At 40.5% G+C, this 15,339-nt stretch overlaps 1 protein-coding gene across 1 annotated transcript; it reads left to right on the top strand.

Annotated features, from left to right (window-relative positions):
• Nucleotides 1-208: 208 nt before the first annotated feature.
• Nucleotides 209-8,355, top strand: LOC103894805 (monocarboxylate transporter 13). Its single transcript, XM_019470753.1, has 4 exons — nucleotides 209-410; nucleotides 4,091-4,348; nucleotides 5,457-6,263; nucleotides 8,129-8,355. Exons 1-4 carry the CDS (start codon nucleotides 209-211, stop codon nucleotides 8,353-8,355), a joined length of 1,494 nt encoding a protein of 497 aa, XP_019326298.1.
• The last annotated feature ends 6,984 nt before the right edge of the window (nucleotides 8,356-15,339 follow it).

The raw sequence follows: 15,339 nt of genomic DNA on the forward strand, positions 1-15,339 counted from the left end.
GTTTCCCAGGTAATATTTTCAATCAAACCACTGAAATGCATATTGTATTTTCACTTGGTAATTACTTGTGTAAGCCATTCCTAGAATCTTTTAATTAATTTCTTTAACACTGGGCCTTCTACTGATTTGCAGATCTGTTAAAAGTCCTCACCACCATCACTACCACCCCAGCAAAAAAACCTGAGAGAAGATCTGAGAATTAGAAAAGATGCAGGCCAAAGACAGCAGTCCACCAGATGGTGGCTATGGATGGGTTGTGGTAGTGTCAGCCTTCATGGTGATGGGCCTCACTGCTGCCGTCCTCAAGACTTTTGGTCTGTTCTTTGTTGAAATCCAGCAGCACTTTGATGAACTTGCAAGCACCACTTCCTGGATCACATCAATAACTATTGCCATGTTTCATTTAGGAGGTAGGTAGAGGTGCTCCTCTAGCACTTTATTTTAATGTTAACTACTCCAGAAATTTTGAAGACCTTCCTTAAAAAACCCCACAAAACAAAAACATGTAAGGACAATACTTCCTTCTTCTGTCTTTACAGAAAATTGGCATTTGCTTCCTCTCATAAAAATGTATCCATGCCTCAGACATGGAATGGGTTAATGAGGACTCTGTATATACACAGGAATCTGATTGCCTTAAAGAACTTCATGTACCTAGACTCATGATTCAATTTTCCTACAGGCTTTGAATCAAACTCATTGGAGATAATCCTAAGAACTGCAGAGCTTGTTGGATCAAGCTCTTAAACCAGTTGGTGCAAGTTCACTGATCTCACAGTGAATGTCACTTTTTCAAAGTACTTTAAGACATAAGGACTGTGACCCTGCCTAGCAGATAAGCCATCTGCTACCAAAATGGTGACCCTCAGTCCTGCTTTCCTCCCACTTCTCCTTTTTGTCTTCACCAAGATCCCCCTTTCTTCCATGTATTGCCAGTTTTGGCTCTCCTTTTTCCCCCTTAGAATGATTCCAAGTCATTGATCTAACAGAAAACTCGCCGAGTTAAAAAGAAAAAAAAAATCGGTTCATTCATAGCCTAAGGAAGACAAGACCACGCAAGCAGAGAGTAAGGGAAGAGAGAGTGAACTATCCCATTCAAAGGCAATGAGCTATGGGATCAGGTCAAATACCACATCTCACCAAATGAAGGAGGGAAAAATATCAAACATACTGCATTTGGCTCTTAACTTAGTTGTTTACAGAGTCCTTTGTGCCCTTGTAAACTGGATGATCCTTCACCATTACGGTGAGGATTCTAAACATGTGCAGGCAGGAACTGTACGGAATTTGTGAAGTCCGCTCTACATATTCTCATATAGATACATAGTTGCAATAGGTAAGTATCCTGACGTAATAAATGCTATCATAATTTTGTTTGTGAAAATGCTTCATTGCATAGACACTATATAATTATATGCATCCTACTCAGTCCACACCTATCAGTATTACTGCTTGTAATTGCAGTACTTCCAAAGATCATGAACAACTGATCTTTCTTTGAAAAATGTATTCAGAAGAACAAAACAGTAATTCAAAGTCAAAGGAAAAAGATAAAGGAAGTCATGCATTGAAAAGATTTTATCAGTTCCATAAACTGCTATCCTTGATGCTTGGTTTGCAGTATTAGAGCTTGTTTCAGTCTGACAGAAATAGTGAATTGAAAAATCAGTGAAAAACCTGCTTTTCCACCTACTTCACAGACTACAGAAATGAATAAATGGGAATCTGTCAATTTGGTTTACAAATTAGACTTGTCACTGACCTATTGTGATACTATTTTGTCATTCAGGCATATGAACCTAATGAGAAAAAAAAACAACATAGGAGGATAAAAGAACTCAAAGTCCTGTGTTAGGTTGTTTTGGGTTTTTTTAAAATATATATTATATAGGAATGTATCAAGGATAAAGCATATTAAATAATAATATCAAGTATAAACCAGCAAAACTGTATTTGCCTAGCCAGGTGTGAGGCTGGCCTACTTCAAAGAAGGCAGCTATAATTTTCAGCAGAAATTGGTTTTCATCTTTTGAAATCCTATGAAAATAATCCTCTTTCAGTGAATACAGCTTGATAGCCAGACGTTCCAAAACCTTTCTGTATAGCAGTTCATAATGTCTCAGGTCACTAGGTAATTTTCCTTACCTTCTCCTGCCTTTGCTTCATTTATAGGGACCAGAAGACTTTCTGCCGAACATCATCTGAGCCTCCAGTTCTTTGAGCATCTTTCCTGGCCTGGCTTAGTGTTTCTTAGTATGTTCCTCTGGGAAACCTTCAGTGTCATTTGGCTCAGTATGAAGGTTGATCAGTGAATTATTAATTTTTCCCATTTGGATCCTTCAACAGCAGCTCTGTGTCTTGTCTGGAAGGAGAGCACGTGCTTCTACTTTTGGGGTTTGCACCTGCAACAGGCTGTTCAATTTACCACAGCAAGGATTCCCCCCATCACACACATAGGCCTTCTCTTCGTACTGATGTACATCTCCCATCACCTTTCTCTTTGCACTGTGATTATCATCTCTTTCCACTGTTTGTAAGTTTTCTGTGTATTGCCCTTTATCCCTTCAGACTCTGGACCCTAGCTATCTTCTCCATTTCCAGTTCTGTGGCTAGCTTCTTTCTTCCTCCTGCTACCCCACAGTCAATTTCCGTCTATTTCTTCTCCTCGTTCTCTATAAAAAAATTGCTTTTTGGTAGTATTTCTGCTCCAACTGCAGATCTTTCATTTGTCTTTAAGCACTTCCATGGATCTCTCTTGTTATCCTGAGTCTACTTTTCTTTTGTTCATCATATATGTATGATTCTCCAACTGTATAGTCTTTTTCCTGTCATCCCTTCCACTACATCTTACAGACCATGGCTGAATTCCAGTATCATTTTTATATGCTTATCAAATCATTGTATTTTTGCTGTAAATGCTGATGAGACATTTGGGGTTTGTGTAACTTCTGCCAGCTACCTGCTGTCAGACAATGTACATCCTGCAGTTTTTGCAGCCATTAATATCTCTCTGCCAGGTTTATTTCACTTACCCTAGCTACCAAATTCTCTTCATTCTTACCTTATTTAACACATGTGAACGTTAAACAACCTGCCCCTACAAACTACTATAAATCCTACCTTGCTGACTACCCTCTCTTAATTGTCTCCCCACTTATTTCAGTTTATAAGCATGGTCCTCGTTAACTGAATTTCATTTTATCCCCGAACTCCAATTTCCAGAATATAAATAAACTGTAGGGAGCTGACTCCCTGTTTGCAGCAGGAAACCCCACCGAGGACTGCTGGTGTCAGATGTTACTTGGGATCCCTCTAGTGGCCATGGTTATTTAAAAAAGAATCCTATATTTGGGGTTTGAAACTGTCCCCACAGAACAGAGAGTGCCTTTCCATGATAGGTATGGCCTGATCTTAACTCTGTGATGCTAATGCAAAAACTGCCGGGTAGTATAAATGATCCTTTTAAGCAAAAATATCCCTAACATTTCAGGTGCTTCCAGACAGTGGCTAGAGACCAGTGCTTTGGCTTTTGGAATCGCTGCACCAAGTCAGATCTGTACCTGGTGCAACTTTGCCCTCATGTGTTGAAGAGTTGATGCAGTCTGCTGAGAGAAATTGTAACACTGAAACAAAAATTTAAGAAATGAACTGCAAATTTCCTGGAAAAATATTACCTCAAAATAAACCTCAATTTTTGGTCCTTTATAAGTGAACAGATGATTTTGCAAAGCTCTAGAAGATAAAGATTTGTTTTCTCCAGAAAGTTTTCATGCCAGCCATATCAATAATACACTCTCAATAATACAATTTTTATAGATTAACCTAGAGATTCTATGGCTGGGGTTTCTCTTTCTGCTAAAAGGCTACACAAATTTCTGTCATGTCGCTAGTTGTACACTTACATGAAATTCAGTAGAACTGTTCCACAAGGAAGGCACTGAAATGCTCTTTCCCTTTAAAAAAAGTCCACATATTTTGAATATATTTTGAAATCTGTGCTGCAGGGACAGTCATTTCCCTATCAGCAAGGATCCAATTTTAAAATCTCAATTGATCCCCCTGCTGTCCAGCAGAATTCAGGCTGTTTGAGACAAACATTATAAGGGTATTTCTCCTCCAAATGCTTTATTTGATTGTTTGGTCCTGTCCATCAGCTTAATGTTCCTAACGTATTTATCTTTCTCCTATTCTGCTGCTGATCTAGCCCCTGTTGCCAGCTCGTTATGTGTACGGTACACCCATCGGGCAGTTGTGATCACTGGAGGACTCTTGGCTTTTTCAGGAATGGCACTGGGATTTCTTGGACTCAACATGGTCTGGATGTATGCAACGACTGGCTTCCTACAGGGTATGACTTTATGGCTTTATGGATTTCCTTCACCAGCAACTCAGACCCCTTATTTGAGGGTGCTAATGGTAGGGGGTTTAAAATCTGATTTCTATTTTGATTTTATGAGCAACTAGAAACAGCAACCCTCTTTAAAGGTCATTTCCCTCATGTCCCACTCTGGAAGTAAGAATTTGCACTAGAAACCAATGACAAAGAAGGTGAATAATTAGAGGCTAGTAGTTTTCACCTGCAAATTATATGCAACCAGAAAATGAAGGGTGTTTTATTTTTTACTCAGAGCCAAGAGCTCTGTGAAGGTTTAAAGAACCTAAAGGGTGCTGAAGTACAAGGATGTAGAGACCCCAAATTTTGTACTCTCTATCAAATAATCTTATGATTTGAACACAGGCCCAGACTTTCAGTTGATTCCAATCCTTTGCTTTACTCCAGGTGAAAACAGGCCAGAAAGTTGTCTTCAAGAGCTAGCAGATTTTCCTGGAACAGGAAGCGAAGCTGGCAGGGAATAAAATAAACCATTCCCAGTTCCATGCTGGATGCCTGAGAAAATGTCTGGAATTTGAGCCCTTTGGCAGTCCTGAGCTGCCAAATAGTTTCTAGGGAGCCATTAAAATCACTGTAAGTTAGAGCAGGTTTGCAGCCTGCTCAAAGCAGTCGGGCAAGAAAATGAAGAGCAAATAGAGGTAATACACCAGCTTCCTTCACCTCCTCCCTCACTTTCTACCCTGAACACAGCTCAGCTTAACCTGGCGATCTGATCTAGTACCAGCCTTAATTAGGATAGCGTGGACACTCTTGAGATGTCATTTCTCATCCAGTGACAAACTTGTCAAACCAAGTTTTTTTTTTCACAGTGAGAATATAATAGTGTATACTTCATACTCCTGCTTTTTTGCTTGAACATGCGACTTATCCTCATAGAACATACACCACGAATACACTCTTAGACATAGTACAACTGAGCTCATGCTTCTGCTAGGAACAAAAGTGTTTTTCTTTTACCAGTTTTTAACTTTGCAAATGTAGGAGCACTGGCTGCTTTAATTTCCACCTTCACAAAATACCTCAATAGTGTCTAACTCGTGCTATTTGTATTGGTGTTTTTCAGGACTTGGGATTTCCTTTTCATGGACACCAGCCATTAGCATTGTTAGCCATTATTTCTCCAAGAAAAGAGCTTTGGCCAATGCTATTGCCAGTGCCGGAGAATGTGCCTTTGCATTCACATTTGGGCCATTTTTCCAGTGGTTGATTAGTCAATATGGATGGAAAGGTGCCCTCTTGATCATAGGTGGCATCCAACTCAATATTTGTGTCTGTGGAGTACTGATGCGACCTCTGGCAAGCACCTGTCTCCTTGAGGCTAGCCATTCTGAAACTGAGACACCACCTGGTAATGGTGCATCTAGGATAGACAAAGAAGATAAGTCTGCCATCACACACAAAACCTTCAACTGGATGCTTGTGAGGCAACCGGAGTTTGTACTTTATGCCATTTTTGGCATATTAGCTGCTATGAGTTTTTTTGTTCCTCCGTTATTTTTAGTTCCACTTAGCTACAGCCTGGGAATAGATGAATCGTGGACTGCATCCCTCCTATCCATTTTGGCTATGGTGGACTTTGCAGGCAGGCTGCTATGTGGCTGGTATGCCAATCTCCACGTTACCAAACCTGTTCATTTGCTGACAATGACAATTACACTGATCAGTACTTCCCTGATGCTGTTGCCACTGGCTAACAATTACCTGTCCTTGGCAATATTCACTGGCTTCTATGGATTCTTCTTTGGCACAACAGTTGCCGTTCACATTACAGTGCTAGCAGATGTTGTAGGCATGCCAGATTTTGACAGTGCTCTAGGGCTTTTCATGCTCATTCGAAGCACTGGAGGTTTTGTGGGGCCTCCTCTCGCTGGTAAGTTAAGATGATACTCTGCCAAATACAGTTTACAAGAAAGGGGAATGGTAACCCAAACTGAAAAAAATCTGGATCTGGATCCAGATTTCCCCCTTTTTTAGCTCAGGGGTATCGGGACCAAGAAGTATATAAAAACAAAGAGTCAGTTTAATTCCTTTCCAAAATATCTTGCTCCCTCTCTTCTCTGTGGTTTTAGAGATACCTGTTCAACATGAAAGCAGGGAAGAATGGCAGTGTTCGCGTGGGGTGTTCCTGCTTCGTGAATCCCGCAGAATCCCACTTGATGGACTCTCACTGTCTTGCTGTGAAAGTGTACCTTTGGGACAAGCAGCAGATCCGTACTTTCAGAGAAGAAACTGAAATTTGAGACTAGTGATGTGGCATAAATGCTGGTATTGTTGGGAGGGTTTCTACAGAGGTCAAATTGAACAGCTTGAAACATTAGGCTATGTGAACCTCAAGGAAATATTCACAGAGATGCCTGCTGTTTTCAGACAGCATTTGAGCTAACCAATGTAATAAATGGGGGAGGCAGCACATAAAAACAGTAGGAGGAGAGAGCAGACAATGAGACAGCACATGGATTTATGGGCTGGCAACGAGACAAAGTCATCTTGGAAAAATGCAAGACAAACAAGCTGCAAGCTGTAGGGACTTTACAAAGTGATATGGCAGAAAAATGACCAATATGTGACTTGTAAAACGCCGATCTGAGTCCTCATCCAAAGACCACTGCTCATGCACTACAGTGACTTTTGTGGTAATGACACCAGTAATAGGTTGCAAATGGGTCAGACTGAATACTGGAACATTTTAATTCACTTTTGAAAATAGCGGAACCAGGAAGATTTATAGAGACTTTGAGACAGAACAGTATCAAAAATATGTTGGGAAGATCTGAATAAAATACAAAGATAACAAGACATTTATATAGTGTCTGGTCACTAGTACTAATTACCTGGGGATCAGTGTGACCCCTTTGTGTATATATAGTAAGCTAAAAAGAAGGTATAGAAGAGGAAGGAACCCTAAGTGCTTCTCGAGCTCTCCTCTCCTACTTTAAGAGTAAAATCTAAAAGATTTGGATTCAGAGTTCCTTTGCCTAACAGCACTAATATTAGGTTGGAATGAGGGCCAGGGAGTATGCTAAATGTGGACAGACTTTCCAATGGGAGACCAAGCAAGCAGCCTTCATCAGCCCACAAATGAACCTGCCATTGTACCCACAGAGCAGCCGATACTACCACATACACTGCTGCAGTACTGCTACACTACTACTGTTTTTTCAGTATGGTACACAATGGCATTAGGTATTTTGGTTGGCTTAAAGCTACCTAAAAAACAGGGTCTTTTTGTAAACATCTGTGACTCTTTGTAAAACGATGAACAGGAAAGCCCATAAGACTGCAGGCAACCTCTCCAACTGTGTCTCCAGCAGAGGCCTCTCCTTTCCTTCTTTAAACTCTCTCGTGCTGTACAGTTACGGTCCGAATTACAGCAACTGATGACAGCTACACCACAGAACATGGGGCTACTCAGATAGAAAGCTGCATGATTTGGGTTTTTTTCTGCCATTACCTTCATTACCTTCTGCCATGTGTTAGGTTGGAAAGTGCTTCAAACTGTATAGTATCTTGTTTTACTAGCAATTCACATATGCAGAGTAAATGAGACATGAATCATGTTTCAAATTTTAAAATGCTATAATGGGGTGTTGTTCCATGCACTCATGATGTAGAAAGCTGCAAGACTGGTACGTAGCCAGCATACCCCCTTTGTGAGAGGATATGTTCACACTGCTGAGCTAATTCACGTTAACCTGTTTTCTGTCAATCACATTACTGTCATTTATTTCTCTCCAGGTCTGATCGTGGACATGGCTGGAGATTACAGAGCAGGCTTTTACATGGCAGGAGCCACTCTTGTCCTATCAGCTGGATTTTTAGTTACTTTAGATCAACTCCAACAGAGAAAAGAAAGAGGAAGCCAGACTAATACTAAACCAGAAAAGTCAACATTACCCTACCCTTCCCTCCATCCCCTGAAACTTCAAAACAGAACGTATCGAGAACATGACGTAGTGGTGTGACTACACTGGCCATCTTACAGCATTTCAGGACATATGGAAGTGTTTTATTTTCTCCAAATGCAATATTAGTAGGATTTATAAAATGATGGAAGTCTTGGATAGGAATGTTTTAAACTGAGGAAGAACGTCATTAGTTTACAAGCAAACCACACTAGTAACCATTATCATATTATTTTGATGCTGAAGTTGCTTTTTGACTATGCAAGTCTTCAACTTAGTCCCACAGGGCCGCAATAAGCAAACTAGGGAAACTACGGCCTAAATGAAATTACCATGAAGCGTGTGTGCAGCAGGTAGAAACCCTCCTCCCAAATACAGACTGCAGCCATCACTATCAAAGAAGAAGAGGCATCAGCTCACAGATGTTTAGCTTGAGGAAGTAGTGTTCAGTATTTTCAGTAAACAAGTTGGATGTGAAAGCAAGAGTACATGAATATAGTTTTGAGCTAAACGGTTTGCAGGTACTCTACAGAGCAGGGCTGGAATCTGATAAATAAATAAACCTGATAAAATGGGGAAAGTTACATAAATAATAGAATTAGTAGAGAGAAATGCAGTTCTAATTACTGGAAGTAAAAAGCAAAATACACACATAAAATGGAGAAGGATTGACGAATAACAGAGGAAGACCTAAGGCTACAGTGGACTTCAAACCAAGTAAGAATCCCAAATGCAGCCCTATATTAAAAATAGTAAATGTCTTTCTGTGCTATGGTAAGATAGAGGAGATAATGATGCTTGCAAGGCTTTAACTGGAAGAGGTACATAAGTTGCAAAGAACAAAATACACACATAAAATGGAGAAGGATTGACGAATAACAGAGGAAGACCTAAGGCTACAGTGGACTTCAAACCAAGTAAGAATCCCAAATGCAGCCCTATATTAAAAATAGTAAATGTCTTTCTGTGCTATGGTAAGATAGAGGAGATAATGATGCTTGCAAGGCTTTAACTGGAAGAGGTACATAAGTTGCAAAGAATGAAGTGGAACAAGAATGAGAAAGGTTAAGAAAACAGCCTAAAGAAAAAGTGTAACAAATAAAGTTTGTCTGGTTTAGAAGACACAAGGTTGTACAGAGCATGAGAACAGCCTTCAAATCCATAATAGGTTGAGATAAAGGAGACACAATTAATTCCTTTCCTTGTTATGGCAATTAGTAATTGACATAATGTGCAGCAAGGCAGATTTATGTAATGGGGAAAAAACTTCGTTGTAGCCTGTTAAGCATAGAAACAGACTATAGGGAGAATATGAAAACAGAGAGATATCAGAGAATAGCTAAGACAGGAGGGAGAATCTAAATATATACAGTTGTGCTTCAGAACAGTGGGATGTAGTAGATGACTTCCTGAGGTCCTCTTTAGTCCCACATGTCAACTATCCTGAGGCTCTTTGAGCAAATACTCTATTTATGAGAATAAAAAGAGTCTGTATCCAAATCACTTTTTTTTTGGTCATTTTATTTTATTGGGGGAAGAGACAATGTAAAAGAAGGGAGGAAGGGCTGGATCACATTTAAAAAGAAACAGTAAAAGGAAAAAACTTAGCACTTAAAAGCTTTTAAACTCTTACAAATGTCATAGCTGCCCTAGTTATAAACTTCAGAAATTTTTAACATTGAATCACTTTATCTGTGATGCCAAGTTTAACATAAATCACTCATCGAAAATAATTATTCCTTGTCTCATAAGAATAACAATTATTTCAAAAAATTAATTTAACTTACAGGAAATTAGCTGAACCACTAATAAATCAAGTGTCTGTGAGGGCTTGATTGCAGAACACACGTTGGAAGGGACACAACTGGGTGGGCAAGGTATTGTAGCAAGGCCCTGAAATTTCTGGCAAAACATTTTTCAATCATGTCAGTTGAAAAACTTAGATTTTTCTAGAAAGTGTTATTCTTCAGTCTTCTGCTGTGTTCCAATATTTAAAATAACTCTTCATTTTATAAAATGAAAGGAAGGCGAATTGGAGGAGGGAGGAATGGAGATGTTTTTAATAGATGCAGTTTCCCCTTCTGACTTTCTGTTAAAATTCTATATTTTATTTACAAGCCCTGTCACCGATTTCTGTATTTTGATATGTCCTGACATCTGACATGGGCAGTAAAGGCGGCTAGTGGCATCCTGGGCTGTATGAACAGGGGCACAGACAGTAGATCAAGGGAGGCGATTATTCCCCTCTGCTCTGCAGTTGTGCATCCATTTTGGGGCACCAGCTACAGGAAAGACATTGATAAACATGACAGAGTGCAGCAGAGGGCCACTGAGGGGCTGCGGGACCGGGGCTGGTTCAGCCAGGAGGAGGGGTGGCTTTGGGGGCACCCAAGAGCATCCCCGGCACCGACGGGAGGGATGGAGGAGATGCAGCCAGGCTCTTCACAGTGGCTTATAGCTGGAGGGAGAGAGGCAGCGGCACAAGCTGAAACACAGGAGGCTCAGGCTGGAGCCACGAGGACAGCCCAGCGGTGGAGCTGGGACCCAGGGAGGTTGGGCCGTCACCATCCTTGGGAGTTTCATGCCCTGTTGGGGTGAAGCCCTGAGCAGCCCGGTCTGAGCCCAGAACTGGCTCTGCTCTGGGCAGGGGCTGGGGCTGGAGACCTCCCCAGGTCCCCACCAGCCTGAACAGGATCCCGTGACCCTGTGAAGGGAGAAATGAAAAGTCATTCTTTTATTTTTTCTGCTAAATGCACTGAATAGCATTAGTCACCTAGACACACTGTCAGCTGATGATTATGTATCTGTTTAATAGCACAGAAAAAGTACTATTTGTATTCATTCTGGGACTGCTTTTACTTCAGCTGTAGCAGCAATATTCCAAGTTAAGTTTCACTGGACTATTACTGCAGGGATTACTTGCAAAGGGCTGTTTTGTTCCAAGCTGCTGCTGCTGTAGTCAGTGTTGCCTATATTCACTTTCTTCAAACAAAGAGTTTCTGAGATGGCCTCAGAGACCTAAACCAGCAGCTCACCTGCAAGGAGTTTCTTACCCCAAACCAGTTAGTCACTCACTGGTGGAAACAGGACTGTGAGGCTTTAGAAAGCACCACCGTTCTCTTGAATCCAGGTATGGCCTCCTGAAATTACATACAAGGAAAGTCATAACTCTGCCTCATCTTGATAGCGCCTGACTGCATCCCAAAGGTTTTCACCTGGTTGGTCATCCTGCATCTCATGGAGAAAGTCCCATAAATCTGAACAATCCCCTGGGCTCAGAACCTCCAGTCAACCACAGACAAAGTAGCAGCAAAGAAAAACACTGCCAGAAAGCTATCCAATCTTTTTTCTTTGGAAAAACAAGGTGCAGGAACGCAGGCACCACTTCATTCGTGGCATCCTCTTGGTATAACTACTACAGGATTAACACTACCACTCCTTCTGTACTGTACATTGTTCAGAGATGGAGCAGAGGGAGATGGGTCTGACACTAAGGACCACAGTTTCACTTGGAAATTCCTTGAGGAGGAACTTATTTTCATGAACCAGGCTTTCATGATGGCAACATATTAATGGTGTCTGTGCAAGGCAGTCTACAGGACATGTTGCTTCCTGGAGATGCCTGCAGTTGAGGTAGCAGCAATTTGAGGAATGGCTTCTTTTCAAAAAGCTCCAAATCAGGCCTATAGTGGAACTGTTCAGCTCTGGAAGCCAGATAATACCTATTTCAAAGTAAATCCCCAAACCATGGAGAGATGAGGATCCCCAGCACCAACTGAAAGGGGTATAATCTCCTTATTCACTCTTACTGTACTGTGTTACTGTTAATGTAGATTTAGCACTGCAATACTTGAGGTTTTCCACTGAAATTCCCATCAAACTCAAAACTAAAGCCTTTCTAAATCAGGTGTCAAGGTACTTAAGTTTCTTTGCTCTGTCTGCTGTAGGAAGCCTCAAATGCCAGAGTAAAATAAAGATTATCAATTAAGGAAAATAAACAAATGAATAAAAATCCCAGGATCTTGTCCTAGAAAGATGGAATCACAGTGTCAACAACTGCTATTCTTTTTAAAAGGTCAAGCATGTTATTTTCAGTTACACTAGAACTAGAAGCATTCATTTCATACCTATCATCAAGATTCATCAGAGTGTCCTAGGCTTGCCACAGGTTGCTAGCTATCACAAAAGGCCTGGATTGCTTTGGGGTTTCTCCTAAGCACTCCTCCTCTTCCATCCTCTTCTCCTCCTGAAATGTTATCTTTAAAAAGGTAACACATGTGGAATCCATATGTCAATTCCAGTGACTTTACACTGACAGAGTTAGCAGCACCACCTCAGTGAAATAAGATTTTGTTAAAAAACTGAGATCAGAACCAGGACATGGTGTTTCACCTTCTCATCCATCCAATTCCTCAATAGCAGCATTGTGCATTTACATACCAGATGGCACCACAGATCGATGACAAAGTTGTTCTTTTTTTCCCTTCCTTGTTATACTATTAACAAGAGATTTGTTCAGAACACAAAATATACAATCAGTTGACATTTTGCCCCCTACACTGCTTGAGGCAAGGAAGGGGCAGAGACTGGTTTTGGTATCACATGGATTTTCTGTATGTCTCAGTTTTGTTTCTGACAAGAACAAACAGTAACCTTCAGTTATCATCCTCTCCCAGAAGTGAAGCTTTTCTTCAGGAAAACACGATTTGATTATGAGCTCTTGGACATTTTCAGAGTACTGCACAAGGGCTGGCATGTTGCTTGGGAACTTTTCCCTACATCTCTTTCACCTTTGAAACCCCCATTGAGTTCATCTGGGATAATATAAGAGAAACACTGAACCATTTGGCCAAATGAGCAAGTTTATGCTCCTCACTAATGTTCATCCTTCTTTCTCTCTTTATTTTTCCCTCTGCAAAAAATGTGTTGTGTCAAACTTTAATGGGTCTAGCAAAAACAATTAGATCCTTCTGGTGTTAATCACAGACTGGCTGAGGCTGGCAGGGACCTCTGGAGGTCATCTGGTCTAATCCCCTGGTCCAGCAGGGCCACCTACAGCTGGTTGCCCAGGACCACGTCCAGACGGCTTTTGAATATCTCCAAGGATGGACACTCCACAAGTGCTCTGGACAACCTGTGCCAGGACTCAGTCACCATCACAGTAAAAAAGTGTTTCCTGGTGTTCAGGAGGAGCCTCCCGTGTTTCAGTCTGTGCCCATTGCCTCTGGTCCTGTCACAGCGCACCACCATGGAAAAATATCCAAAGAAAGATCAGATTTTTACCATAATTAGGCAAAACATACAAGCAGAAAAATGGTCTGGCTCTTCCCAGCCCTGCACTAGCTAAGAATATTGTTGTTAAGACTTTTCATCTGATTTCCTAAGGAAACGGATGTTGATCTCTCACACTGTTCTTTCCTATTCACTTTTGAGTCTGTCAGCCATTTTCAACCACATTTAGAGCCAGGTTCACAGCTTCAAAGATAAGTGAAAATGTCAAAGTTTTAACTTTGAGTCCTTCAAACTTAAAAAAAAAAAAATCTGTGGCAGGATAGAGAGGCCCAAATTAATGATTCATTGGGACAAATGACAAGCAGAATGTGGTTCTTGTATCTTCTTTTTTTTTTTTGTCAGTAACTAACACTGCTGGCCCATCACAGCACCCAGACCTCTGAATTAATCACAGACTGCCATTTCTTGCCTGGTGTTGTAAATGGAATTACTGCAGCGTGAGCACAGGCCATTCACACAAATCCATAGGAAACCAGTCTTCGTTAGTTCTGCAGCTCATGGGACAGACTCTCTTTTTGTTGCAGCATTTACTTACCAGTACAGAATTAAACTGTATGTGACACTTGTACTAAGACACTTGTGTCACGGTCTAACAGCATCCATCTATGAGTTTTGCTCCAACTACACTAGTTTCCACAGTGTTACGGTGGTGCAAAAAGTGTGCATAAATAAAGCTATAGTTAAACAAATGCGAAAACTCTGTTTACACCAGCCCCCTGTCACAAAATAATCAGCTGTAAATCAAGACATGTTTGACTTCAGAAGTAGTCTGCCCACGCTAGGAGCTTGTACTGATTAGGCAGGTAAAATGGTGTTGAGCCATTTCTCAGAGGGTATGTAATAAATGAAAAAATAACAGATTTTTGAGCTGCTTATTAGGAGGGAAGGATGCAGACTGTAAGAAGAAAATGAAAAGTTGTCTCTTTGCCTCTTTCATGCTAATTAATGCATTCAGAAGCTGTACTGAAAGGAATTTAAACTCGTGATAGTCATAAGAGGACAGATCAAAGAAGAAAAAAACCAGGCTAAGTCAAGGAAAAGAAAGCTGTACATGCTTTACAGTTAACAGACAGAATACAGGTCTGAAGGAGGTAAGATTTGTATTTTTTTATTCTACCCAAAATTTTGCTCAAAATTTCTACTCAAAATTATGCCTTAGAAGAGGCTTGACTGTCTCTAAGTGAACTCTGAAAATGTTTTGTTTCCTTGGCTAGAATTCTCTTCAGTAAAGTCATTGGGTTTTATACTTTACCTGTGTAAGGTAGGTAGATTAGCTGGATACTATCAAGTAGGATCTGCTGTTGTGCTGTTTAAATGGCAGAAACATGATTACTTGTGGATTTCTTCTTCACTATATTTGATCAATTGGATTTTTAACTGCTCAGACTACTTTTAGCTGCATGATTATTCCCTTAAGACTGGAAATTAAGATTATAATATAAATTCCCTGCATGTCTAAGTATAGTTTGTCAGCAGATATAAATTAGTACAACCATCTGAAAATCAACAGATCTCTGAGAGTTTATGCTGATTGAAAACCTGGCCCTTAAGCGTTTACAGGGAATAACAGAAATAAAGAAACAACTACTTGTAAAGACAATATTAGTTTTTCTTCTTCTGAATAGTTTTTCTTGTCCAGGTAAATTGCCTTTCTTTCTACATTCCTGAGAGATTTTACTTCAGAAGTCTGCCATCACGTAGTACCTAAAGACACCATGTCAAATTCTTCTTCGTTGCACTCAGGTGCAAATA

The sequence above is a fragment of the Aptenodytes forsteri genome, unplaced genomic scaffold, assembly GCF_000699145.1.
Source record: "Aptenodytes forsteri isolate BGI_AS27 unplaced genomic scaffold, ASM69914v1 Scaffold46, whole genome shotgun sequence".
In the NCBI taxonomy this organism is placed as follows: domain Eukaryota; kingdom Metazoa; phylum Chordata; class Aves; order Sphenisciformes; family Spheniscidae; genus Aptenodytes; species Aptenodytes forsteri.